The sequence below is a fragment of the Mytilus californianus genome, unplaced genomic scaffold, assembly GCF_021869535.1.
Source record: "Mytilus californianus isolate M0D057914Y unplaced genomic scaffold, xbMytCali1.0.p SCAF_21, whole genome shotgun sequence".
In the NCBI taxonomy this organism is placed as follows: Eukaryota; Metazoa; Mollusca; class Bivalvia; order Mytilida; family Mytilidae; genus Mytilus; species Mytilus californianus.
This window is the reverse complement of record NW_026262670.1, coordinates 6,372,518-6,399,901: the sequence shown is the minus strand read 5'-3', so window position 1 is coordinate 6,399,901 and position 27,384 is coordinate 6,372,518. Positions and strand designations below refer to the sequence as shown.

General features: G+C 33.6%; 1 protein-coding gene across 1 annotated transcript in view; it reads right to left on the bottom strand.

Annotated features, from left to right (window-relative positions):
- The window catches only part of LOC127731863 (uncharacterized), a 198,425-nt gene that overhangs the window by 13,283 nt on the left and 157,758 nt on the right, over positions 1-27,384 (bottom strand). The window contains exons 13-16 of the mRNA XM_052240728.1: positions 17,860-18,014; positions 14,370-15,590; positions 13,500-13,586; positions 9,791-9,871 (exon numbers count right to left, since the gene is read on the bottom strand). Coding sequence (XP_052096688.1) covers positions 9,791-9,871; positions 13,500-13,586; positions 14,370-15,590; positions 17,860-18,014 — 1,544 coding nt within the window. The remainder of the gene's footprint in view (positions 1-9,790; positions 9,872-13,499; positions 13,587-14,369; positions 15,591-17,859; positions 18,015-27,384) is intronic.

Sequence of the window (27,384 nt, the reverse complement as noted above, 5' to 3'; positions counted from 1 at the left end):
ACTAACTTCACATGAACTCTAGTACAGCGCAGCTGTTAGTGTATGTTTATCTACCCGATGACGTTACGTCCAATGTTGAACACACATAACTAACTTCACGTGAATTCTAGTACAGCGCAGCTGTTAGTGTATGTTTATTGAACTGATGACAGTTACGTCCAATGTTGAACACACATAACTAACTTCACGTGAATTCTAGTACAGCGCAGCTGTTAGTGTATGTTTATTGAACTGATGACAGTTACGTCCAATGTTGAACACACACTACTAACTTCACATGAATTCTAGTACAGCACAGCTGTTAGTGTATGTTTATTGACCTGATGAAGTTACGTCCAATGTTGAACACACACTACTAACTTCACATGAATTCTAGTACAGCGCAGTTGTTAGTGTATGTTTATTGATCTGATGAAGTTACGTCCAATGTTGAACACACACAACTAACTTCACATGAATTCTAGTACAGCACAGCTGTTAGTGTATGTTTATTGACCCGATGACAGTTACGTCCAATGTAGAACACACACTACTAACTTCACATGAATACTAGTAACGTGCAGCTGTTAGTGTATGTTTATTGACCTGATGACAGTTACGTCCAATGTAGAACACACACTACTAACTTCACATGAATACTAGTACAGCACAGCTGTTAGTGTATGTTTATTGACCTGATGACAGTTATGTCCAATGTATAACACACACTACTAACTTCACATGAATACTAGTACAGCACAGCTGTTAGTGTATGTTTATTGACCCGATGACAGTTACGTCCAATGTAGAACACACACTACTAACTTCACATGAATACTAGTAACGTGCAGCTGTTAGTGTATGTTTATTGACCTGATGACAGTTACGTCCAATGTAGAACACACACTACTAACTTCACATGAATACTAGTACAGCACAGCTGTTAGTGTATGTTTATTGACCCGATGACAGTTACGTCCAATGTAGAACACACACTACTAACTTCACATGAATACTAGTACAGCACAGCTGTTAGTGTATGTTTATTGACCTGATGACAGTTACGTCCAATGTAGAACACACACTACTAACTTCACATGAATACTAGTAAAGTGCAGCTGTTAGTGTATGTTTATTGACCCGATGACAGTTACGTCCAATGTAGAACACACACTACTAACTTCACATGAATACTAGTAAAGTGCAGCTGTTAGTATATGTTTATTGACCTGATGAAAGTTTACGTCAAAAGCTGACCATATACTACTCACTCAACATAATAATACTAGTTCAGATAAAGTGTCTTTGTATGTTTTTATCAACCTGATGACAGTTGCTGAATACATCCTACTCACTTCACATGTGAGAAAATGTTTTACAATTGAGAATTGAGAGTCTACCAAAAAAAATGTAAAATCACAAAAATGTCGAACGCCCAGGAAAATTCAAAACAGAAAGTCCCTAATCAATGGTAAAATCAAAAGCTCAAACACATCAAACGAATGGATAACATCTGTCATATTCCTGACTTGGTACAGGCATTTTCTTATGTAGAAAATGGTGGATTAAACCTGGTTTTATAGCTAGCTAAACTTCTCACTTGTTTGACAGTCGCATAAAATTCCATTATTTTGACAATGATGTGTGAACAAAACAAACAGGCATAATAGATATAAATGTCAAAAATTGGGGTACAGCAGTCAACATTGTGTTATAATCTTAATCACTATAAAAAACAAACAAATATGTAACAAAGAAACACAAAAAGGCATATAGACAAAACACATTAGTAAAAATGAAAGACAAGAATACAAGAATTTAACATAGCACAATTACCACAATAACGGGATGTATAAGTACTAAGATGACCGCATATGTCAAATTCAAAGTCTAATAAAATGCTCCGCAGGGCGCAACTTGATACGACCGCAGAGGTCGAACCCTGAACAGTTGGGACAAGTATGGACACAACATTCAAGCTTGATACAGTTCTGAATTTGGATTGTGATTAAATATTTGACACAGCATAGGTTTCTGACACAGAATGAATGTGGTCTAAGAACTTAAAAATTTTAAATTGGACATTCACCTATTATGGTCCAATATCCAAAATCTAAATACATGGTTAGATTCAGCATATCAAAGAACCCCAAGAATTCAATTTTTGATGAAATCAAACAAAGTTTAATTTTGGACCCTTTTGACCTCAATGTGGACAAAGTTGATAACGGGGCCCAAAAATCAAAAATATAAATACATGGTTAGATTCAGCATATCAAAGAACCCCATATATTCAATTTTTGTTGAAATCAAACAAAGTTTAATTTTGGACCCCGATTTGGACCAACTTGAAAACTGGGCCCATAATCAAAAATCTAAATACATGTTTAGATTCAGCATATCAAAGAACCCTAAAAATTCAATTTTTGTTAAAATCAAACTAAGTTTAATTTTGGACCCTTTGGACCTTAATGTAGACCAATTTGAAAACGGAACCAAAAATTAAGAATCTAAATACACGGTTAGATTCGGCATATCAAAGAACCCCAATAATTCAATTTTTTGATGAAATCAAACAAAGTTAAATTTTGGACACTTCGGACCTCAATGTGGACCAATTTAAAAACGGGGCCCAAAATCCAAAAACTAAATACATGGTTAGATTCAGCATATTTAAAAACCCCAAGAATTCAAGAATAAAACCCCATTGAAATTGATCAAGAAATAAGCAATTTATACGAAGTATCTTCTTTTGCACAATACTGTGCAATTGAATATTTCTTGCTATTGTGCAATACTGTACAATTGACAATTTCTTGCTATTGCGCAATATTGTGCTATTGGATATTTCTTGCTTTTGCGCAATACTGTGCAATTGAAGATTTCTTGCTATTGCGCAATACTGTGCAATTGAAGATTTCTTGCTATTGTGCAATACTGTGCAATTGAAAATTTCTTGCTATTGCACAATACTTATTTTATAATAATTTACACATCCTGTTTGGTGTGTATCTCCTACCATATCATTATTATTTGCTTTTAAATATTAATCAGAAATAACCAACTTAAAATGGAAAATTTTAAAAGAAAAAAAAAAGGAAAAAAAGAAAAAAAAAGAAAAAAAAAATCCCCCCCCCCAAAATTTTTGAACCCCCTTATGATTCATCACCCCGAAACTCAATCCCAGCCTTCCCTTTGTGGTATGGTACCTTGCAGTACAATTTCCGAGAGATCCATACTCTTGAACACAAGTTATTGTCTGGAAACTAGAAAAATGCTTATTTTTGGCCCCTTTTTGGCCCCCAATTCCTAAACGTTTCGGGCAATTACCCCCAAACTCAATTCCAGCTTTCCCTTTGTGATATGGAACCTTGTAGTACAATTTCAGAAATATCCAAACACTTACACACAAGTTATTGTCATGAAACTAGAAAAATGCTTGTTTTTTGCCCCTTTTTTGGCCCCTAATTCCTAAAATTTTGAGGCAATTACCCCCAAAATCAATTACAGCCTTCCCTTTGTGATATGGAACCTTGTGGTACAATGTCAGAGAGATCCATACACTTACACACAAGTTATTGTCTGGAAGTTACAAAAATGCTTATTTTTGGCCCCTAATTCCTTAACTGTTGGTACCATAACCCCCAAAATCAATCCCAACCTTCCTTTCGTGGTATTGAACCTTATGGTAAAATTTCATGGAGATCCATTCACTTAAACTAAAGTTAGAGTGCGAAAACCAATATGTCTTCGGACGACACCGGACGACGCCAGACGACGACGACGACGACAACACCAACGTCATACCAATATACGACCAAAAAATTTTTAATTTTTGCGGTCGTATAAAAATGAGGCGGAGGAAGCCGTGTCTGTTGTTTCTTTAATTTCTAGTTCTGGGAGATATATAAATGGAACCCAATCAGAAATGTTTGGATTGTTATTGGAAAGAACATCATCAATATATCTGAATGTGAAATTTAATGACCTGGCTTCTTTGATCTTCTTGTTTTTGACAAGTGTCTAAAGGAACTCTGACTCATATGAAAATAAAAAGAGGTCGGCAAGGAGAGGCGCACATTTTGTTCCCATAGGAATGCCGTGTTGTCAATAAGAAACTACAGCAGACTGATCACGTGTTCCTCTGTGTAGCATGTTTTACCTTTTTGTTCACTGTTAACAAAATATGCTGTATGGTATTCCAAAGAGATATTTGGATAAATGATCATCTCAAAAGTATGAATTGTGTTATTGATTTACTAGGTGTTCTAGGTACATTAACAGCTTTTATTACATTACTAACAATAAATATATAATTATTGTTGTAGCTAATATTTGTTTTAGAAAAACAATTGTAAATAAAAGTCTTTCCTATATTTTTAAATTAAAACATCATTATAAGTTGATTGCTTGCTTGCTTGATTCATAAAATGTTTGCATTATATCAACATGATCAATGGACAAGTTCTTCTTATCGATCCGGTGGTTGGTTGTTGGGTGTAAACATTGATTGGTTCCTTAGTTTATTTATTTATGAATTGATTTATTGACAGTATGCTTAATCACCGTGTATCATCGGTACAGCAGATATAGGTACTAACCAAGCGGGGTGTGATAGATTTTTAACGGAAAAAGCTATATATCGAACATTCACTTAACTATGCACCGTACAGAAGGATTTATGTGGTCAGCTTTACACCGTACACAACGCTTCTTTTCGGAATAAAATATCGAAAAATAACATATGTATGAAAGATTTCAATGCCAATTATTGAAACAGATATACTAACTTATTACGCACACACAGTGGCCTTTTATCAGAAAAAGAGTTGCAATGAATATAGAATCATATCGGATGAGACGAGCGCCAACTTCTTTGACAAGTATTTGCACATGTTTTTAGTAAGCGTTCTTGTTTTGGGAAAATAATGAGACTTCTCTAATCATCAACTTACGACCAAATGATTTCTTAAAACAACAATTATGTTTAGATTGAAGTACACATTGATAGTATGTAAACAAAACAAAGATTTTCTTACTATGTCAGGTCAAAATCGATCACGCGCGACTAACCTATATCCGTTATACCGATGATACACAGTGCTAATGTAAAGAAAAGTATTATCCAATTCATTGATTGTTTGTGTGACGTCAAGTGACGAATATTTACTGAACATGCTTTACTAAGAGAAGCAGTATAAATATCCCCTTCTAAAAAAAGAGAAACAAATACAGATACTACTTTCACGATTAAATACAGTGGAACGACTCTCCTGGAACATGCCAAAAAGAAAATACAATGGAATTTTAAGATTCAGATAGACACATAAAACAATAACTAGAGGCTCCAAGGAGCCTGTGTCGCTCACCTGATATTTTTGTTTACAATTGATGCATAAAATAAGCCAAAAACTGCATTTTACCCATATGTTCTATTTTTAGGCATGTCGGCCATGTTGGTTGGCAGGCGTGGTCATCGGACACATTTTGTAAACTAGATACCCTAATGATGATTGTGAAAAAGTTTGGTAAAATTTGTCTCAGTAGTTTCAGATGAGAAGATTTTTGTAAAATATTACATAAATTAACGAAAAAATGTTAAAAATTGACTTTAAAGGGTAATAACTCCTTAAGGGGTCAATTGACAATTTTGGTCATGTTGACTTATTTGTAGAACTTACTTTGCTGAACATTATTGTTGTTTATAGTTTATCTCTATCTATAATAATATTCAAGATAATAACCAAAAACTGCAAAATTTCCTTAAAATTACCAATTCAGGGGCAGCAACCCAACAACGAGTTGTCTAATTCGTCTGCAAATTTCTGGGCAGAATTATCTTAGCCTGATGAACAGTTGTACCAATTGTCAGATTTGCTCTAAATGCTTTAGTTTCAGAGATATAAGCCAAAAACTGTATTTTACCACTATGTTCTATTTTTAGCCATGTCAGCCATGTTGGTTGGCAGGCCGGGTTATCGGACACATATTTTAAAATAAATACCCTAATGATAATTGTGGCCAAGTTTGGTTAAATTTGGCCAAGTAGTTTTAGAGGAGAAGATTTTTGTAAAAGTTAACGACGATGGACGACAAGTGATGAGAAAGAAGTACCATGATTAAGGTACAAATAAACATGTTGCACCGACATGAAAACCTTCCATTTAATGGGAGCCAGCCCCTACCTTTGTTGTATATTCCTTGGAACCAAACCCCGTGTATTTTTTTCTAAAATTATGAATTGGTTCTTTATTTGGAGGATTTTTTTTTATCATTCTGTGGATAAAGAATAAAAGTAAAGTATTTGTTACTGGACATCATAGAAACAATCAATCCATCAATCAATGTATATGGTATACAATATGCACTTCTGTACGTTATGAAAATGTCGATCAATCAATTACTAATATTCATGCATATAAGAAAACGAACCAAGTCAAATCAATTAATGAATGCAATTTCCGTCAAATATGACATGAAGCAAAATGTCATTCAATCAATTAAGCTATTTACCAACAATCCACACCAATCAATCTAAATGAAGAAGTAACTGATGTTATGCAAATATTTTTTTTTCAACCAACCAATCAACCAACTTAGTGATAGAGCAGGTGGAAAAACTTCAAACGAACGTTTTACTTAAATCTACTGGAGGTTATGTTCAAAAGCCATTGTTATGTGGAGTAAATCAATAAATCAATTAACACTTTTGAGATGATCCCTTATTTAAATATCTCTGATGTAGACTCTTGACTCTCAGTTGTCCATTGTAAACATTTTTCTATCATGTCTATTACTATTCGAGGCTGTTTGTGTATGTTTATCGACTCGATGAAAACTACATCCAATGCTGAACACATACTTCTCACTTCACATATCAATACTAGTTCAGTTAAGCTGTCTGTGTATGATTATCAACCCAACGAAAGATTAAGTCCAATTCTGCACACACACTACTCACTTCACGTAAATACTAGCCGTTTGTGTAAGTTTATTCATCCAACTGATGAAAGTTTACTTACTACTCACATCACATATTACATATATTAAAACATAATTTTGTTTTCAGTAAAGCTGATTGTTTTTGTTTTGTTTTTGTTTCCTTTATATTTACTAAAACTAGAGGCTCTAAAGAGCTTGTGTCGCTCACCTTGGTCTATGTGCATATTAAACAAAGGACACAGATGGATTCATGACAAAATTGTGTTTTGGTGATGGTGATGTGTTTGTAGATCTTACTTTACTGAACATTCTAGCTGCTTACAATTATCTCTATCTGTAATGAACTTGGCCCAGTAGTTACAGAGGAAAATATTTTGTAAAAATTTACAAAAATTTACAAAATTTATGACAATTGTTAAAAATTGACTATAAAAGGCAATAACTCCTTAAGGGGTCAATTGATCATTTTGGTCATGTTGACTTATTTGTAGGTCTTACTTTGCTGCACATTATTGCTGTTTACAGTTTATCTCTATCTATAATAATATTGAAGATAATAACCAAAAGCTGCAAAATTTTCCTAAAATTACTGATTCAGGGGTAGCAACCCAACAATGGGTTGCCTGATTGGTCTGAAAATTTCAGGACAGATAGATCTTGACCTAATGAACAATTTTACTCCATGTCAGATATGCTCTAAATGCTTTTGTTTCAGAGATATGAGCCAATAAAATGCTCCGCAGGACGCAGCTTGATATGACCCCAGAGGTCGAACCCTGAACAGTTGGGGCAAGTATGGACACAACATTCAAGCTTGATACAGCTCTGAATTTGGATTGTGATTAAATAGTTGACACAGCAGAGGTTTCTGACACAGAATGAATGTGGTCTAAGAACTTAAAAATTTTAAATTGGACATTTACCTATTATGGTCCAATATCCAAAATCTAAATACATGGTTAGATTCAACATATCAAAGAACCCCAAGAATTCAATTTTTGATGAAATCAAATAAAGTTCAATTTTGGACCCTTTAGACCTCTATGTAGACCAATTTGATAACGGGGCCCAAATATCAAAAATCTAAATACATGGTTAGATTCAGCATATCAAAGAACCCCATGTATTCAATTTTTGTAGAAATCAAACAAAGTTTAATTTTGGACCCTGATTTTGACCAACTTGAAAACTGGGCCCTTAATCAAAAATCTAAGTACATGTTTCGATTCAGCATATCAAAGAACCCCAAGAATTTAATTTTTGTTAAAATCAAACTAAGTTTAATTTTGGACCCTTTGGACCTTAATGTAGACCAATTTGAAAACGGGACCAAAAATTAAGAATCTAAATACACGGTAAGATTCGGCATATCAAAAAACCCCAATAATTCAACTTTTGATGAAATCAAACAAAGTTTAATTTTGGACCCTTTTGGCCTCTAATTCCTAAACTGTTGGAACCAAAACCCCCGAAATCAATCCCAACCTTCCTTTTGTGGTCATAAACCTTGTATTTAAATTTCATAGATTTCTATTTACTTATACTAAAGTTATTGTGCGAAAACCAAGAAAAATGCTTATTTGGGGCCCTTTGTTGGCCCCTAATTCCTAAACTGTATGGACCAAAACTTCCAAAATCAATCCCAACTTTTCTTTTGTGGTCCTAAACCTTGTATTTAAATTTCATAGATTTCTATTTACTTATACTAAAGTTATTGTGCGAAAACCAAGAAAAATGCTTATTTGGGGCCCTTTGTTGGCCCCTCCTAAACTGTTGGGACCAAAACTCCCAAAATCAATCCCAACTTTCCTTTTGTGGTCATAAACCTTGTGTTTAATTTTCATAGATTTCTATTTACTTATACTAAAGTTATTGTGCGAAAACCAAATGTCTTCGGACGACGACGTGATACCAATATACGATCGCAAAAACATTTTTTTGCGGTCGTATAAAAACTGCATTTTACCCTATGTACTATTTTTAGCCATGTCGGCCATCTTGGTTCACATGCAGGGTCATCGGACACATTTTTTAAACTAGATACTCTAATAATGATTGTGGACAAGTTTGGTTGAATTTGTCTCAGTAGTTTCAGAGGAGAAGAATTTTGTAAAAGATTACAAAAATTTACGAAAAAATTGTTAAAAATTGACTATAAAGGGCAATAACTCCTTAAGGGGTCAACTGATTATTTTGGTCATTTGACTTATTTGTAGATCTTACTTTGCTGAACATTATTGTTGTTTACAGTTTATCTCTATCTATAATAATATTCAAGATAATAACCTAAAACGGCAAAAATTCCTTAAAATTACCAATTCAGGGGCAGCAACCCAACAATGGGTTGTTCTATTCATCTGAAAACTTCAGGGCAGATAGATCTTGACCTGATAAACAATTTTACCTCATGTTAGATTTGCTCTAAATACTTTGGTTTCAGAGATATAAGCCAAAATCTACATTTTACCCCTATGTTCTAATTTTAGCCATGGCGGCCATTTTGGTTGGTAAGCCGGGTCACTGGACACATTTTTTAAACTAGATACCCCAATGATGATTGTGGCTAAGTTTGGTTAAATTTGGCCCAGTAGTTTCACAGGAGAAGATTTTTTTTCAAAGTTAACATCGACGGACGCCAAGTGTGAGAAAAGCTCACTTGGCCCTGTGGGCCAGGTGAGCTAAAAAAGTATAACAAAACTACCAAACTCCAGGGTAAATAAAAAAAAGGGGAATTACATACAACTTGACGATTCAAACGTTACACTTTCTCAACAAACTAAACAAACGCAAGACTGAACATCTCCCAATTCATTTATTTTCATTTTTGGGAACTGAATTTGGCATGAAATTACATTGTGGTGTTACATACCCCTGCCGAACTGGCTGTTCCTGTTGCCCCTTCATTGGCATTTGAAAATACTCTCTCACCAGCTTGGACCCGGACAAATACCTTCAAATATACAAGCATGTCATTCATTATCAATAGAAAATATTGGTAACCATCATGATAAAATGCTTCGCTGAGCGCAGCCTGATACGACCGCAGAGGTTAAACCCTGAAGAGTTAAGGCAAGTTTGGACACAATATTCAAGCTTGATACTGTCTGAATTTGGATTGTGATCAAATTTTTAACATAATATAGGTTTCTGACACAAAATAAATGTGATCAAAGATCTTAAAAACAACATGATTAGATTTAGCATATAAAATTAGAGGCTCTTAAGAGCCTTTGTCGCTCACCTTGGTCTATGTGCATATTAAACAAAGGACACAGATGGATTCAATTACAAAATTGTGTTTTGGTTATGGTGATGTGTTTGTAGATCTTACTTTACTGAACATTCTAGCTGCTTACAATTACCTCTATCTATAATGAACTTGGCCCAGTAGTTACAGTGGAAAATATTTTGTAAAAATTTACAAAAATTAAAAAAATTTATGAAAATTGTTAAAAATTGACTATACAGGGCAATAACTCCTTAAGGGGTCAATTGACCATTTTGATCGTGTTGACTTATTTGTAGGTCTTACTTTGCTGTACATTATTGCTGTTTACAGTTTATCTCTATCTATAATAATATTCAAGATAAAAACCAAATGCTGCAAAATTTTCTTAAAATTACCAATTCAGGGGTAGCAACCCAACAACGGGTTGCCTGATTAGTCTGAAAATTTCATGGCAGATAGATCTCGACCTAATGAACAATTTTATTCCATGTCAGATTTGCTCTAAATGCTTTGGTTTCAGAGGTATGAGCAAAAAACTGCATTTTACCCTGTGTACTATTTTTAGCCATGTCGGCCATCTTGGTTCGCGGGCAGGGTCATCGGACACATTTTTAACACTAGATACCCTAATGATGATTGTGGACAAGTTTAGTTACATTTGTCTTAGTAGTTTCAGAGGAGAAGATTTTTGTAAAAGATTACAAAAATTTACGAAAAATTGTTAAAAAATGACTATAAAGGGCAATAACTCCTTAAGGGGTCAACTGACCATTTTAGTCATGTTGACTTATTTGTAGAAATTACTTTGCTGAACATTATTGGTGTTTACAGTTTATCTGTATCTATAATAATATTCACAACATAATAATCGAAAACTGCAAAATTTTCTTAAAATTACCAATTCAGGGGCAGCAACCCAACGATGGGTTGTTCGATTCATCTGAAAATTTCAGAGCAGATAGATCTTGATCTGATAAACAATTTTATTCCATGTCAGATTTGCCCTAAATGCTTTGGTTTCAGAGATATAAGCCAAAATCGACATTTTACCCCTATGTTCTATTTTTAGCCATGGCGGCCATCTTGGTTGGTTGGAAGGGTCACCGGATATATTTTTAAACTAGATACCCCAATGATGATTGTGGCCAAGTTTGGTTAAATTTGCCCGAGTAGTTTCAGAGAAGAAGATTTTTGTAAAAGTTAACAACGACGGACGACGGACGAAGGAAGAGGGACGACGACGGACGCCAAGTGATGAGAAAAGCTCACTTGGCCCTTTAGGCCAGGTGAGCTAAAAACACCCAAAATTTAATTTTGGTTGAAATCAAACAAAGTTTAATTTTGGGCCCTTCAAACCTCAATATGGACTAATTTGAAAACAGGGCCCAAATTAACAAAATCTAAATGTATAATAAGACTCAGCAAACCATACATGATACAGCCGCAATAATTCAGTTTTTGAAAGTTTAATTTGGGACCCTTTTGACCTCAATGTAAACCAATTTAAAAATCGGGCCCATTATCTCAAAAAATTATACAAGGTTAGAACCCCCCCAAAATTAAAGACTTAATTAATCCCATTGAAATTGGTTGAAATATTTGTATTTGTTTTCAATTGAAGATTTCTTGCTACTGCGCAATACTGTGCAATTGAAGATTTCTTGCTATTGTGCAATACTGTGCTATTGCGAAATACTGTACAATTGAAGATTTCTTGCTATTGCGCAATACTGTGCAATTGAAGATTGTTTTGCTATTGCGCAATACTGTGCAATTGAAGATTTCTTGCTATTGCGCAATACTGTGCAGTTGAAGATTTCTTGCTATTGTGCAATACTGTGCTATTGTGCAATACTGTGCTATTGGGCAATACTGTCCAATTGAAGATTTCTTGCTATTGCACAATACTGTGCAAATGAAAATTTCTTCCTATTGCGCAGTACTGTGCAATTGAAGATTTCTTGCTATTGCGTAATACTGTGCAATTGAAGATTTCAAAAATTTTGAAGACAAAAAATGAATCCCCCAAAAAAATTTAGACAAAAAAAATTCCCCAATTTTTTGACCCCCCCTTTGAAGTAATTACCCCCAAACTCAGTCCCAGCCTTCCCTTTTGTGGTATGGAACATTGTAGTACAATTTTAGAGAGATCCATACACTTAAACACAAGTTATAGTCTGGAAACTAGAAAAATGCTTGTTTTTGGCCCCTTTGTTGCCCCTTATTCCTGAACGTTTAGGGCAATTACCCCCAAACTCAATCCCAGCCTTCCCTTTGTGATATGGATCCTTGTGGTACAATTTCAGAGAGATCCATACACTAACACACATATTAGTGTGCGGAAACTACAAAAATGCTTTTTTTTGCCCCTTTTTGGCCCCTAATCCCATAACTGTTGGTACCATAACCCCCAAATTCGATCCAAACCTTCTTTTTGAGGTATTGAACCTTCTGGTAAAATTCCATAGAGATCCATTTTCTTAAACTTAAGTTATTGTCCAGAAACCAAATGTGTCTTCGGACGACGACGCAGACGACGACATCATAGCATTATACGATGCAAAAAATATTTTGCGGTCGTATAAAAATATGTCAATGAGGGTGGCCCCTATCATTTTCTTTCATTCTATTTTTATAAACATACATGTAGGTTGAATAATCAACCAATTCAAGCATGCAATTATGTCTAAATTCTTTGGCGTATACAAGAATTAGTAAAATGGGTAAATTAAAAAAAGCTACATTTTTCTTCAAAGATGTGCTACCTTTATGATGAAAAGTCCTCTGCTTAAGTTTCAAACAAGCCCGTCATTGAAATTTTAAACCCCAGACTCCTTATAGATTTTAACTGAAAAGGTAAATCAATTTATAAGTAAAGATAATGATTGGAGTTTGGTTCATTTTGGCCGCACATTTTTCTTTAAAAAGAGGAAAATCTTTTTTACATTCAGAACGAGGGAAAAAGACGCAAAACCATAGCAATAGCTTACATTGTCAGATTAGCTAAAATGCTCAGTTTGGATTATCTTGAATCCACTGTCTGAATAGTTTGCATTTCAACAGCAAGAAATATTTCATATTATTTATTGTCAATCTAAACATGCTAAATAAAAGTTGCTCGATTTGACGAATGTATAATTTTGTCAGAAATTAGGTCTGAAGTAATACAAGTAATAATTAATCTATCTTACATCATCATGTATACATAACATAATACTTACTGCTAGTTATACAAATATCAACATAATACTTACTGCTAGTTATACAAATATCAACATAATACTTACTGCTAGTTATACAAATATCAACATAAGGATAACTTCCATGCTATAAAATAGTAGCTTTTTACCTTGGTGGATTGAACCGTAGTTTGGATTTGACTTGAGCTTTCTGTGTAAGGATTAGATATTGGAACGTTTGCAGAACTCTGTAACAACTACAATAATTTAGAAAATAAAATGTACCACTATCAGATGATCCCCCTTACCTTATATATAATTAAAACAGCACTCTACTTAAATGTATGAACTATTATGGAAACATATTACAACTTACATGTTATTACAATTATTGCATAGATAGAGCATCTTGTATTTCTACAAGCAGATTATAGTTAAGTTTTCACAGTTAGTTTCTGAAATATTCAGTTTATCTCTTGCCAGTTCTTTGTTTGGTCTTTAGACCATCCGAACTAAGAAAAGGAGGTTGAGGACATCACTGCTGCCTGATTCTGAAGTAAAATACATGTCTTGCTTCAGTTTTCTGGAGGAAACAACATGGACAAGTTGAACTGTGAGCTTTTTCTAACTATTTTCATATCAATAGATAAGTATTTGGTAAATACAGAGACGGAGTTGATGAGTATCATATTTGAAAAGGTATCACGCGGTATAGCAAATTTCATGGAACTCTAATTGACACTTTTTAGAAAGAGAGAAAAACATGTGTCATATACATAATATATGGTTGAAATGTGTAAAAATATATGTTTATATCAAACTGGATCACGATAAACAATTAATGTGAAAGTGAAAAATTGTTTAAATCAACAAATAACTATTAAGATGTAAATTTCTCTTAACGTTAGTGCCTGAGAAAAGCTAGGAAAACATTTTATTGGATGGATTAATGGAAGGACTAAAAGAGGTTAACCAATGTACCATCTTATTACAAATTTTCCTTGTAAAACTCACCAAACATTGATAAATCTTTTACTTACATCAACTGTTCTATATTGTAGATCTGACCATTCACCTGTGAACTCATGTGCAATTCTACATGTCTCACAATAATATTTTGTATCCTGATCTTCAGGATAGTCAAACAATCCTGTTACAGACTCTGGTCTTGTTTGGCCACATTCCCACTTTTTCTTAAATTTCACATTAGACATCTTAAATCTTGTGCTTATTATCTTGACAATTTCCTCTGTCACAAAGTCGTCAATGTATTTGTACATTTGACGTCCTTTCTCAAATTGCCAAACCTGAATTTGAATCCAATTCGGACATTTCAGTATATGCAATTTTGCTAATTTTGTCGTTTTCTGTAACTCAAAGACAGCTGAATCTCTGAAGAGAGCAATTTGTCTTTTCTGTTCCTTCGTGACAACTTCTGCAACTTTATATTTCCTGCACAGTGACGCAATTAAATGATTCATTAAATGAGGTGGAAGAAACCTAAACTTATAACATAACCAGGTGGACTTATTACATGTGTTTTCTGTAACATTAAACATTTCGTATATATCACACTCAGGTTCTGATTTAATCATACAAGGTACATAATAGAGAGGTTTGTCATCACCAGCGTCTCTTTGAGTTTCTGATATGTTAGGACGTATAATGATATCAAATTTCTCCATTACGTTCAGGATGTGATCCTTGTGTTTGGCAAAAATGTTTTCACTTTTTCTAAATATGTCGTCTAAAACCTCACTATGTAATTTGCCTCTGCTATACAATTCATCCCATTTTGTTCTATTTTTAGTACTAAAAGCTCTAAATTTCTTAGCTGTGACTATACATTTAAAAGCATCAGACAACCACTGTGTGTCTAAAATAATATAAGAAGACAGATCTTTGAAATAAACTAAAGCTCTGATCTCATGGTGAAATTCCAGGAACAATCTGAGTTCCTCATCATTTAGTGGATTAGGTGTATTAGTAGAGATGTGCTTAATTTCATGAAAGGAAATAATTGGTAACTCCTTCTTTTTCTCTTGAAGTCGTTTTTCCAGCTGAATAAATTTTAAGGGGTAAACTTTGTTCCACGTTTTTATTTTTCTAGCTAAGCTTAGGATGTCTTCTCGGATTTGCTGGAATACACTGGGGTCATCTTCTGTATTGGAAATGAAGTATTCTTGCCTTATATGTTTTAGTTCATCTTCTGACATATTCTTCGTAAACTTAAAAATGTTTTCTCGGCATGCATCGTCAATCTACAAAAAAAATATGCTTGTTTGTTTGTTTGGTCTTTACAAATATATGAATGCTTTGAACATATTTGAAAACATGAAGTAAATACTAAAGCTACATGTATATAAACATATATGATAATCATTTAACTATATTATATTAAATAAATTATCGTAAGAACACAACTTTTTTAAAATGTGATAAAGGATTTGCTATTCCTGATAACACTTTAAACTGATAAAGTTATTTCATTATCATACCTGTCAACTGACCCGTATCCTGCGGGTCACACCCGAGAATTTCACCCCCTACCCGGGATGGTTTAAATATCCTCTGGGTCGTCAAATAACCTGTGAATTTGGAAAATAACCCGTTTTGAAATAAGGGAGCCTTTAGATTGTCCTTAAAGTGATTTTCCTTTGAAATACCAGGCAAATTCGCAATTCTTCCTAGACAAGAAGTTCAAATAGCTGTGTTAACTGTCAAATTAAGTGAAAAGTTAAATCACAAAAATACTGAACTCTGAGGAAAATTCAAAATGGAAAGTCCCTAATCAAATGGCAAAATCAAAAGCACAAACACATCAAACGAATGGACAACAACTGTCATATTCCTGACTTGGTACAGGCATTTTCTTATGTAGAAAATGGTGGATTGAACCTGGTTTTAAAGCGCTAAACCTCTCACTTGTATGACAGTCGCATCCAATTTCATTATATTGACAACGATGCGTGAATAAAACAGACATAATAGGTAAAAATGTCAAAATAGGGGTACAGCAGTCAACACCGTGATATCGATACAATCTTAATCACAACAAAAACAAACAAGTATTTAACAAAGAAGCACAAAAAATCATATATCACATTTAACAACCTCGTTCATTGCTAACTTATTTTTGTATATTATTTATGTATGCTAAACCAACCCATAAAGGATTGAGGGATTTTAAGCACTGGGACAGAATCGTAATTTTAACATTAACTCTGGCGTAGAATCGCGCGTTTCACGTCAGAATGTAAACGTCACACAGGTAGAGATATAAAATAATTTTGTCGTTCAAAGTATGCAAAAATTATAATAGAACAATAACACAATGGCGGGATGTTTAAAGTACAGAGACACGTCATATGTATCAAAGAAACATAAAAAGTCACACGGACAAAGCACGCAAGTAAAAATGAAAAATAATACAAACAACACAATGACGGGATGCATAAGTACAGAGCCACGTCACATATATATATCACCAAAAACAGACCAAACAGTAAAAGTAATATTAATAAAGACAAAAAAAAGAACACTTTAACACGTTATTAAGATGATAAACAGCGTCAGTACGCAGAATTTATACTTCAAGACCATCATGTATTATTTGTGAAGTTGATTTGGAATATTTATCAACAATGACCAATTAAGTGCATGGCTTCACTTGACAGCTTTGGTGTCAAACACACTGTTAATTAACACCAATTACCGTAGCTTAAGGTCATAAATAATTTTGTCTATTTTAAAATTGTTTGACAACAAATTTGAGTTACTTTCCCTTTTTTGTCACCTTTCACAATATACTCCTTAATTTTATGATTTATATTTGTAAAAAGATTAAATCTTAGAACGAATTGAATGCAAATACATATCAGAATATTATATTCTTTTATTTTTCTACCTTAGAACTATGAAAACAATATTTTGAAAATTAATTTTTTTATCTTCAGTTCCTTTGAATGCTTAATTATTTTATTACATTATAATAATCACTCTCTTTTATATTTGTTACACAGCATGATACATACTGAGAAATAAAAATCACGTCCAACGGTGAATAATGATAAATGATATCAAGCACTGTAGCTTGAGAATTAAGTTAATACTCTAAATCAAACTAGGAGATGGGGTATAGTTAGGTTTGACATAATACAGTATATTGAACACATAAATATGTCAATGGCTTATGCAATGAACAAATGAAATTAAAGCCTATTTTCTATTAGAAATTCATCATGCGAACATATTTTGGAAACTGTTGGATTTAAAATATAACGACATGTCCCCTAAATACTTAAATTCAGCTGTAAAAAGTTCGTTCGCTTTATGACCTAAGATTTGATTCTTCAATGCAGGTCATGACCTGCATTTTCATTTGCATAGGTTGACAGGTATGCATTAGATATTGTCAAAATGTTGATCTGATTAGATTACACTATCAGTAAAACATAATGGTCCTGTACAAAAATGAAAGAACAGTAGAAGTGTGCTTGCAACCCATAAACATTTGTAGATTTTCAATACCTCTTCTACATCAGAGGTCACAGCATCTTTCCAAGTACCAACAATAACTACTGGTGGATCAAGATCATCTGATGTCTTGCTGTCAGCAGAATTACTTTTGTCCTCTTCCAGTCTACTGTAGCAATGGATTGAGTCCATCCATAACTGGAATAAATCTACAAAGAAATAGAATACCGATTTCAATCACCATTTATTTAAGTCTCATAAAGATGTGCAAGTTATTTGTAGTTGAACGGAATAATGAAAAACACATTACGAGCTGTCTTTACTTTCACCAGCATTGCAATGTTATTAGAACATGTAATAATTGTACTGTTACTATTTTATGGGAGACAGATTCATGATACCATCTTATACATTTTATTTTATGTATGTGGCATTACTTAAGCAATTTTAGGAATATATTAATGTGACATTTTAGGTATGAAAATAAATCACCCTTGTTAAAGCTCTACACATTCTCTATAACAAAAAACAAATGAGCGGATGTGTTATGATAGATATTGAGACAACAATTCACCACAAACCAATAGACAAGTAAATAATCAGCTAAAGGTCACAGTTCAACCCTTTCAAATTCTATCAAATAACAGCAATAGAGGAAAGATATGAAATTCATATACAAATAATGTTTTTAATATAATCTAGCTAGTCTGTTTGGCTTTAATTGGCGAAATTTTTACAATTTATAATGAACACTGTCAATCAATAATCTGTTAATAATTGATCAATTTAAAACAGTTTTGACCTATAATAAGCATGAACAAAAAACTCCTGTCTGTCAGACCTTCCCATGAGTCAATGCATAATACAAACCTGATCTCTCATTAACAGTAAAAAAAATGATAAACGCTAATTAAGAAACTGCTTGGATAGGGGAAATATTTAATATGTAAACAACTACTAGTAACTAATATGTAAATTATTCACCTTTTAATAAAGATACAGACCAAGTATTTTACTGTTTTATTAAAATCATAGTGAAAGAAATTATTTTAGAAAAAAATGGTGTCATTTTGGTGGGGTTTGTGTTGCTTAGTCTTTAGTTTTCTATGATGTGTCTTGTGTACTATTATTTGTCTGTTTGTTTCTTTCTTTTTTAGCCATGGCATTGTCAGTTTATTTTCGATCTATGAGTTTGACTGTCCCTCTGGTATCTTTCGCCCCTCTTTTAAGAGGTAAAATGTAAAAAGTAAGTACATTGTTCCATCATGGAAGAAACAGTTCTGAGTACAGTCCCAATTTGTCTGAAGATATCTAAATTCTTTTAGAAATTGTCTAATACAAGAAAAATATGACTGAATCTTTTTGAATCCCGATATGAAAATAACAATACCAATTTCGTGCGTCCTAAGTGCTCTTCTGGATTAGCATGATAAATAACCTTCATCAGGAATGCTTATATCCAAACATTTGAAACCCTTTAAGTTAGTTATAAATCATGTGATTACGTGATATAACTTTTTTGGAATGGAGACTGACAATTCTGAATTTCTGCTGCATTTTTCTGAATCTTGAAAACATTTTGATTCAGAAAAATTCAGAACTTCTGAAAATGTCTTAAATTTTATGAATGTGTCAGAACTATGTTCCGGAATATATGTTAGACAGATTAATAAAATTGAGAATGGAAATGGGGAATGTGTCAAAGAGGCAACAACCCGACCATAGAACAGACAACAGCAGAAGGTCACCAACAGGTCTTCAATGCAGCGAGAAATTCCCGCACCCGGAGGCGTCCTCCAGCTGGCCCCTAAACAAATATATATACTAGTTCAGTGATAATGAACGCCATACTAAACTCCAAATTGTACACAAGAAACTAAAATTAAAAATAATACAAGACTGACAAAGGCTAGAGGCTCCTGACTTGGGACAGAATTTCTGAAACAAGTCTGATGTATCTGAACAATCTAGAAAGCTCCTCAAATGAAGCAATTTGATGAAAAGAATATTTAGAAAGCATTTGATTAGCGCTATAAGCACAAGGATTTACATATTTGTATACATCGCAATTGCAATGATTACAAAAAGTTTAAGTTATATTAAGATTTCAAAGACTGTAAAACAATTTAATTAAAAAAAATCCACTTCATTGGATTTCTGCACTCTGAACTATTTAATCTATAAAGAAATCATGATTTCGATGAGTAATCATGAGAAAAAAATCTATAGATATCTAACGTTGAGAAAACTCTTAAAGCAATATGTACAGTACTTGCAACCTTAGGCGTTACTGTTTGATGGGAACTTGACTGATCGATGAATGATAAATGATGTATGTTTGACTGATCAATGAATGATCGGTGATCAATGACCCATAGAATCTGTCAGATACGTCAAATAATCGGCGACTGATCGATGACTGCAGATTGATTGCTAAAATAGTAACGCCTAAGGTTGCAAGTACTGTATGGCATTGGTGTGTACAATTGAGATAATTCTATCATTTTATAACTTAATCAATAACAAACGAAATATAGAACATTGAAAATTGCCTGTTAATTCAAAGTCACTGGTCTTGACCTAGGGGACAGAGCCTCGAAATATGATTCTACACATGTTTTAACGACTTTATACATATATCTGAGACAACTTTTAAAATATTGAGAAAAAAAAAAAATATCAATTCCAATAAAAGGCTACTTGAACATTTGGAAATCGTTAAGCAAACTAGACATCACTTAAAGAATAGAAATGTTAAAAATAGCTGACATCAATATATATTCAAAAGCCTGCCGACTGCATAACACATTTGTGTACAAGATTTGGATTTTCCAGGTTGTCTACCTTATGAAAGGTTGAAAACAACTGACGGGTGATATATAAATATGACATATGTGAGACTGATAAATCTGTCTTTTAAACAAAAGCTGTCATTAGCTCAACATTTTGCCATCGAGCATTACTGAAGAGACATTCATTGTTGAAATGCACATCTGGTGCAGTAAAATTGGAACAGTTAATGCAATTAATTGGCCCAAGAACACAGTTATTTCGTAGTGCATTTCTTTTAGACAATAAATTCAAATTAAAAAAATCGCACCTGCTCTATCTCAAAAAGATTTTTACAGTGTAGTGTACTACTATTGAGACAAATAATATCAAAATTATAGAAAAGTCTACCAGCTCTAACTCAAAATATTGACATTTCTTTGTTAAGGGGGTCTAAAATTCAGTTCGACAGCTTCAGACATACTAGTTTTTGACCTTTTTGAACTGGACCATAACACTACTTAACATAAAGATTCAGCACCCAAATTTTTTTAATATGTAATTTCATCTCTTTACTTAATATTTCATGCATAAAATATGAAGAAATAAATTTGGAAAGTGTATGAACAAAATTTGCAAGTTATACACTGTCCACACTAGGGACTATATTTGTAGACAACGAAAATCTAAGGACGATAACTGTGTCCTCGGACCTAATAGAATAGAAAGACTTGACCAATTCTAATAAAACGTTGCATGACCTAAGCTTATGGAATTATAAGATAGTTGGCCAAGTTTCATGGCCATAGGATATATATCATAGGAACTATGGCTATTTTAATATTGAAATTTGGATGTTTAATTTTGACATTTAAATCAAATAATTTCAACTATCAAGATTTGGGCTTTAAAAATTTAAATATTGCAAAAATTTGCTTTTTAAATGCTCTTAGATATAAAATATTAGGTATTAAAAGCAACTGAACACTCATTTGATTTTTCAGATTTATTACAATTATTCAAAAGTCAAATTTATATGAGCCTGTGCCTGAAAATTGAGATTTTCGAATTAAGGGGAGCCTTACATAAACATGCATTTTTTCCAACCAATTTGAAGTTTTTGAAGTTTTTTAACCATAAATTATTCTTCCATATATACTAAATATACTTTAAATGGAAAGAAAAGTTACAAAAAGCATACCACATGAGTATAAAATGGTCTTAGGTCATGCAAGACTGAACATTATTTAGAGTCAATTTAGGCCGTAGTACATATTTACATATAAAAATGCATACAGAAGCTATTAGAAATGGAAATTTGTTACTTTTTGCTCATTTCTATGCTAAGATGTCATGATACAAGAAGTCTAATTGCAAAAGGACTCTTACATTCAACTTTTTTTGCAGACAGTATGGTCTGTGCAGTTTTTTCACTTTTCAATGGAAAACTTGCATGTAGTGTTAGTCTTAACTGGTATATATTTGAAACACATGCTATCCTACAGAAAAAAATAAAGGTAGTATATGAAATGAATAAGGTGCACAGATCATTGTCAAGTGCTTTTTTTACAGATTAAGTGAAATATTTATGATGGACTACAAATTTTATGTACAAAGCTATTCACATTTCACATACATCAAACAGGCCGTTCGACCAGTTCCTAATTACAACACATTTTGCACATTTTTTTCTGTGATAATCTACTTTTCTCTACATTCAGAGTTCACAAATGGTTAATAGAATTTGAATTAATCATAGAAACACAAATATCAAAGCATAAAAAGCTGTCAGATAGAAAGTCAGCATGCCTCTTAGGCATAAAAATGGAAACTGCTATAAAATGCTTACTTTCGCCGTATAATGCCAAAATGGGACATGTTAACAGAATTTCTTTCAAATAAAGATTTAAATCCTTTACTTTTATTGAGTTTGACTAATTGAAACCAGCAAACCATTCAGGGAAGTTGCCAAAGTACAGAATCTACATTTCCTGAATTCATTTCTTAGGCCCAAGAACACAGTTATTTCGTAGTGCATTTCTTTAAGACAATAAATTCAAATTAAATCAAAGTGCTGCATAGCACCTGTGGAAAGTTTGCAACGGTAGATGTTTATTATTTCAAATGGGTTGTAGATGTGTATTATTTCAAATATGTATTTAATCACATGTTTTTTTTCCGAAACCATAGTCTCATCAGCAATTATCAAAAATCTCTTTTGTTCATATGTTTGTCATGTAAAATTTTGATAATTTCTATTGCAGCCTTAAACTGTAGATTTTAAATATACAGAAAGCTCTGTTAATTTCTTTTTGTGCCCATCCCATATAAAGGGCCTGTGATTTTAGTATTTTTTATTGATTTAGGTCCTTCATATTTGTTTTTAGTAAATTGTATTATTACTAATTAAGCAGTTAGTTTTCTTGTTTGAATTGTTCCACATTTTTTTATATATCAGGGCCTTTTATAGCTTACTATATGGTATGAGTTTTTCTTATTCTTGACGACCATATGGTGACCTATAATTGTTTATATAGCTTTTTCATTTGAACTCTTTTGAATAGCTGGTTCATTCGCAAAAATTACCACATCTCTTAATTTAAATAAGACAGAAAACTTAAACCAATACATGTCATTCAATTCTTCTTGAAATGCCGAACAGGAATATATATGGTTAAGGGTGGGGATCTCGACCGTTTAAAATTTCTCAAAAGGGGGAGGTGACTCCCAGGGGACTCGCCCTTTATTTCATTTGATTTGCTTTATTGTCCCATACAAGAATATATATGGTTTAGGAGTGGGGATCTCGACCGTTTACAAGTTCTCAAAAAGGAGGGGGTGGGGGTTACCCCCATTGACTTCCCCTATATTTAATTTGATTTGTTTTATCATCCCATACAAGAATATTTATGGTTTAGGGGTGGGGATCTCGACCGTTTACAAGTTCTCAAACAGGAGGGGGTGGGATGACCCCCAGGGACTCGCCCTATATTTCATTTAATTTGTTTTATTGTCCCATACATGAATATATATGGTTTAGAATTGGGAACCTCGACCGTTTACACGTTGTATATATAAGGGGGTGGGTTGACCCCCGTGGACTTCCCTCATATTTCATTTGATTTGTTCAATTGCCGCGATATAGCCTTTATGTGCTAATGCGGCGTAAAGCAAACAACAATCAATCAATCAATCAATTGTCCCATACAAAAATATTTATAGTTTAGGGGTGTGAACCTCGACCGTTTACACGTTGTATATATAAGGGGGTGGGGTGACCCCCGTGGACTTCTCTAAATTTCATTTAATTTGTTTAATTGTCCCATACAAGAATATTTATGGTTTAGGAGTGGGAACCTCGACCGTTTACATGTTGTATAAATAAGTGGGTGGGTTGATCCCCCTTGGACTTCCCTTTTATTTCATTTGATTTGTTTTATTGTTCCATACAAGAATATTTATGGTTTAAGGGTGGGGATAGCGACCGTTTACAAGTTCTCAAACAGAAGGGGGTGGGGTGACCCCAGGGACTCCCCCAATATTTCATTTGATTTATTTTATTGTCTCATACAAGAATATATATGGTTTAAGGGTGGGGATCTCGACTGTTTACAAGATAAAAGCACATTCTCAAATTGAAGTGGGTGGGGGTGACCCATAGGGACTCATCCTAAATTTTATTTGATTTGTTTTATTGTCCTGTGATCATTTCTGAAGACCGTGTGTGTCTATCACTTACTGTTTTCGAGTTATAGTCATTTGAAAATTTAATAAAATGCTCCGCTGGGCGCAGCTTGATACGACCGCAGAGGTCGAACCCTGAACAGTTGGGGCAAGTATGGACATAACATTCAAGCTTGATACAGCACTGAATTTGGATTGTGATTAAATATTTGACACAGCATAGGTTTCTGACAAAGAATGAATATGGTCTAAGAACTTAATTTTTTTTAATTTACATATTCAAACCATATCATTATTATTTGCCTTTACATATAAATCAGAAATAACCAATTTAAAATGGAAAATTTTAATGGAAAAAAAGGAAAAAAAAATCCCCTCCCCCCCCCAATGTTTTGAACCCCCTTATGATTCATCACCCCCAAACTCAATCCCAACCTTCCCTTTGTGGTATGGTACCTTGCAGTACAATTTCAGATAGATCCATACACTTGAACACAAGTTGTTGTCTGGAAACTAGAAAAATGCTTATTTTTGGCCCCTTATTCCTAAACGTTTTAGGCAATTACCCCCAAACTCAATTCCAGCTTTCCCTTTGTGATATGGAACCTTGTAGTACAATTTCAGAAAGATCCATACACTTACACACAAGTTATTGTCATGAAACTAGAAAAATGCTTGTTTTTTGCCCCTTTTTGGCCCCTCATTCCTAAAATTTGGAGGCAATTACCCCCAAAACCAATCCCAGAATTCCCTTTCTGATATGGAACCTTGTTGTACAATGTCAGAGAGATCCATACACTAACACACAAGTTAAGTCTGGAAGTTACAAAAATGCTTATTTTTGGCCCCTTTTTGGCCCCTAATTCCTAAACTGTTGGTACCATAACCCCAAAAATTAATCCCCACCTTCCTTTTGTGGTATTGAACCTTATGGTAAAATTTCATAGAGATCCATTCACTTAAACTAAAGTTAGAGTGCGAAAACCAATGTCTTCGGACGACGACGCCAATGTCATACCAATATACGACCACAAAATTTTTTTGCGGTCGTATACAAAAATTATAGTCAGATTTTGTGAGGCCGAGTTGTTATGGGCCGAGATATGAGGATACTTTCAATACCCTCGGGCTTTTATGTCTTTAATAAACATTTGTAAATATCGTAAAATTGGCGCCAGAAAATGTTCATTCAAGAGAATTTTTTAAACAGGGTATTTATTTTCTCTTCGATCGGAGGACGGGGGAGACCCGTGACACCGGGATTATTGTACTCCTGTCAGGAGGTTCACATAAATGGATTAAAAGCATGTCTAGGGATTCCCGTAGGAAAACATACAGATAACATAAACAGTGACAGTTCAAAGTATGCATAATTTATAGAGGTCACACCTAATACCATTTGCAAACGTAAAAATTGAAAAGATTACGACATTCTTAACAATAAGAATTCTTTAATTTCATGAATAAATGTAAAAAAAAAAAACCAACACACACCTCGAAATAAATATCAGGCCCTCTTAATTTTCAATTAATTAAACGTAGAAACTGCTGCCTCGTGTTGATGTGTATTGATTTTATCTTCCGTGCAGGGCAGATCCGCGAAGTAGTTTTTGTGATACCCATTTTCAAAATAAAGTTGGATCCATTTGAATTGTCGGTGAACCTTCAGTCCAATTTTTAATTAATTTTATTTAAGCTGTAAGCTTATTAAAATAGAAGTAACTCAAAAAAATTTCAAAAGTGTCTTTATTTAATTTGTATTCAAACACTAGTACTACATTATCTTGGGGTAGAACACACATCCTATAGTAAGATAGTCTGTCCAACTTCCAGTTTGAGGCCGATGCCATAGGAAAGTTTATTGCTACAGCAAGCTATAGCAAACTTTCCAAAAAATCGCACCTGCTCTATCTCAAAAAGATTTTTACAGTGTAGTGTACTACTATTGGGACAAATAATATCACAAGAGTGCACACGCTGAAATGTCTCGCCTTCTTTACTAATCATTGATATTATGTTGATAGTCCTAAATATAAAGCTTTATTACAACTGTCACATAAACTTAACATTAACCAAGTAAACTAAACATTGACCAATGAACCATGAAAATGAGGTCAAGGTCAGATGAACCATGCTAGGCAGGCATGTACAGCTAACAATTCTTCCATACAACAAATATAGTTGACCTATTGCTTATAGTTTAAGAAAAACAGACGAAAACACAAAAACTTAACACTGAGCAATGAACCTTGAAAATGAGGTCAAGGTCAAATAAAACCTGCGTGACTGACATATAGATCATAAAATATTTCCATACACCAAATATAGTTAAACTTTTGCATATAGTACTAGAAAAAAAGACCAAAACTCAAAAACTTAACTTTGACCACTGAACCATGAAAATGAGGTCAAGGTAAGATGACACCTGCCAGCTAGACATGTACACCTTACAATCATTCCATACACCAAATATAGCTGACCTATTGCATGCAGTATAAGAAAGAAAGACCAAAACTCAAAAACTTAACTTTGACCACTGAACCATGAAAATGAGGTCAAGGTCAGATGACACCTGCCAGCTAGACATGTACACCTTACAATCATTCCATACACCAAATATAGTAGACCTATTGCATACAGTATAAGAAAAACAGACCAAAACACAAAAACTTAACTATAACCACTGAACCATGAAAATGAGGTCAAGGTCAGATGACACCTGCCAGTTGGACATGTACACCTTACAGTCCTTCCATACACCGAATATACTAGACCTATTGCTTATAGTATCTGAGATATGGACTTGACCACGAAAACTTAACCTTGTTCACTGATCCATGAAATGAGGTCGAGGTCAAGTGAAAACTGTCTGACGGGCATGAGGACCTTGCAATATACGCACATACCCCAAATATAGTTATCCTATTACTTATAATAAGAGAGAATTTAACATTACAAAAAATCTGAACTTTTTTTTCAAGTAGTCACTGAACCATGAAAATGAGGTCAAGGACATTGGACATGTGACTGACGGAAACTTCGTAACATGAGGCATCCATATACAAAGTATGAAGCATCCAGGTCTTCCATCTTCTAAAATATAAAGCTTTTAAGAAGTTAGCTAAC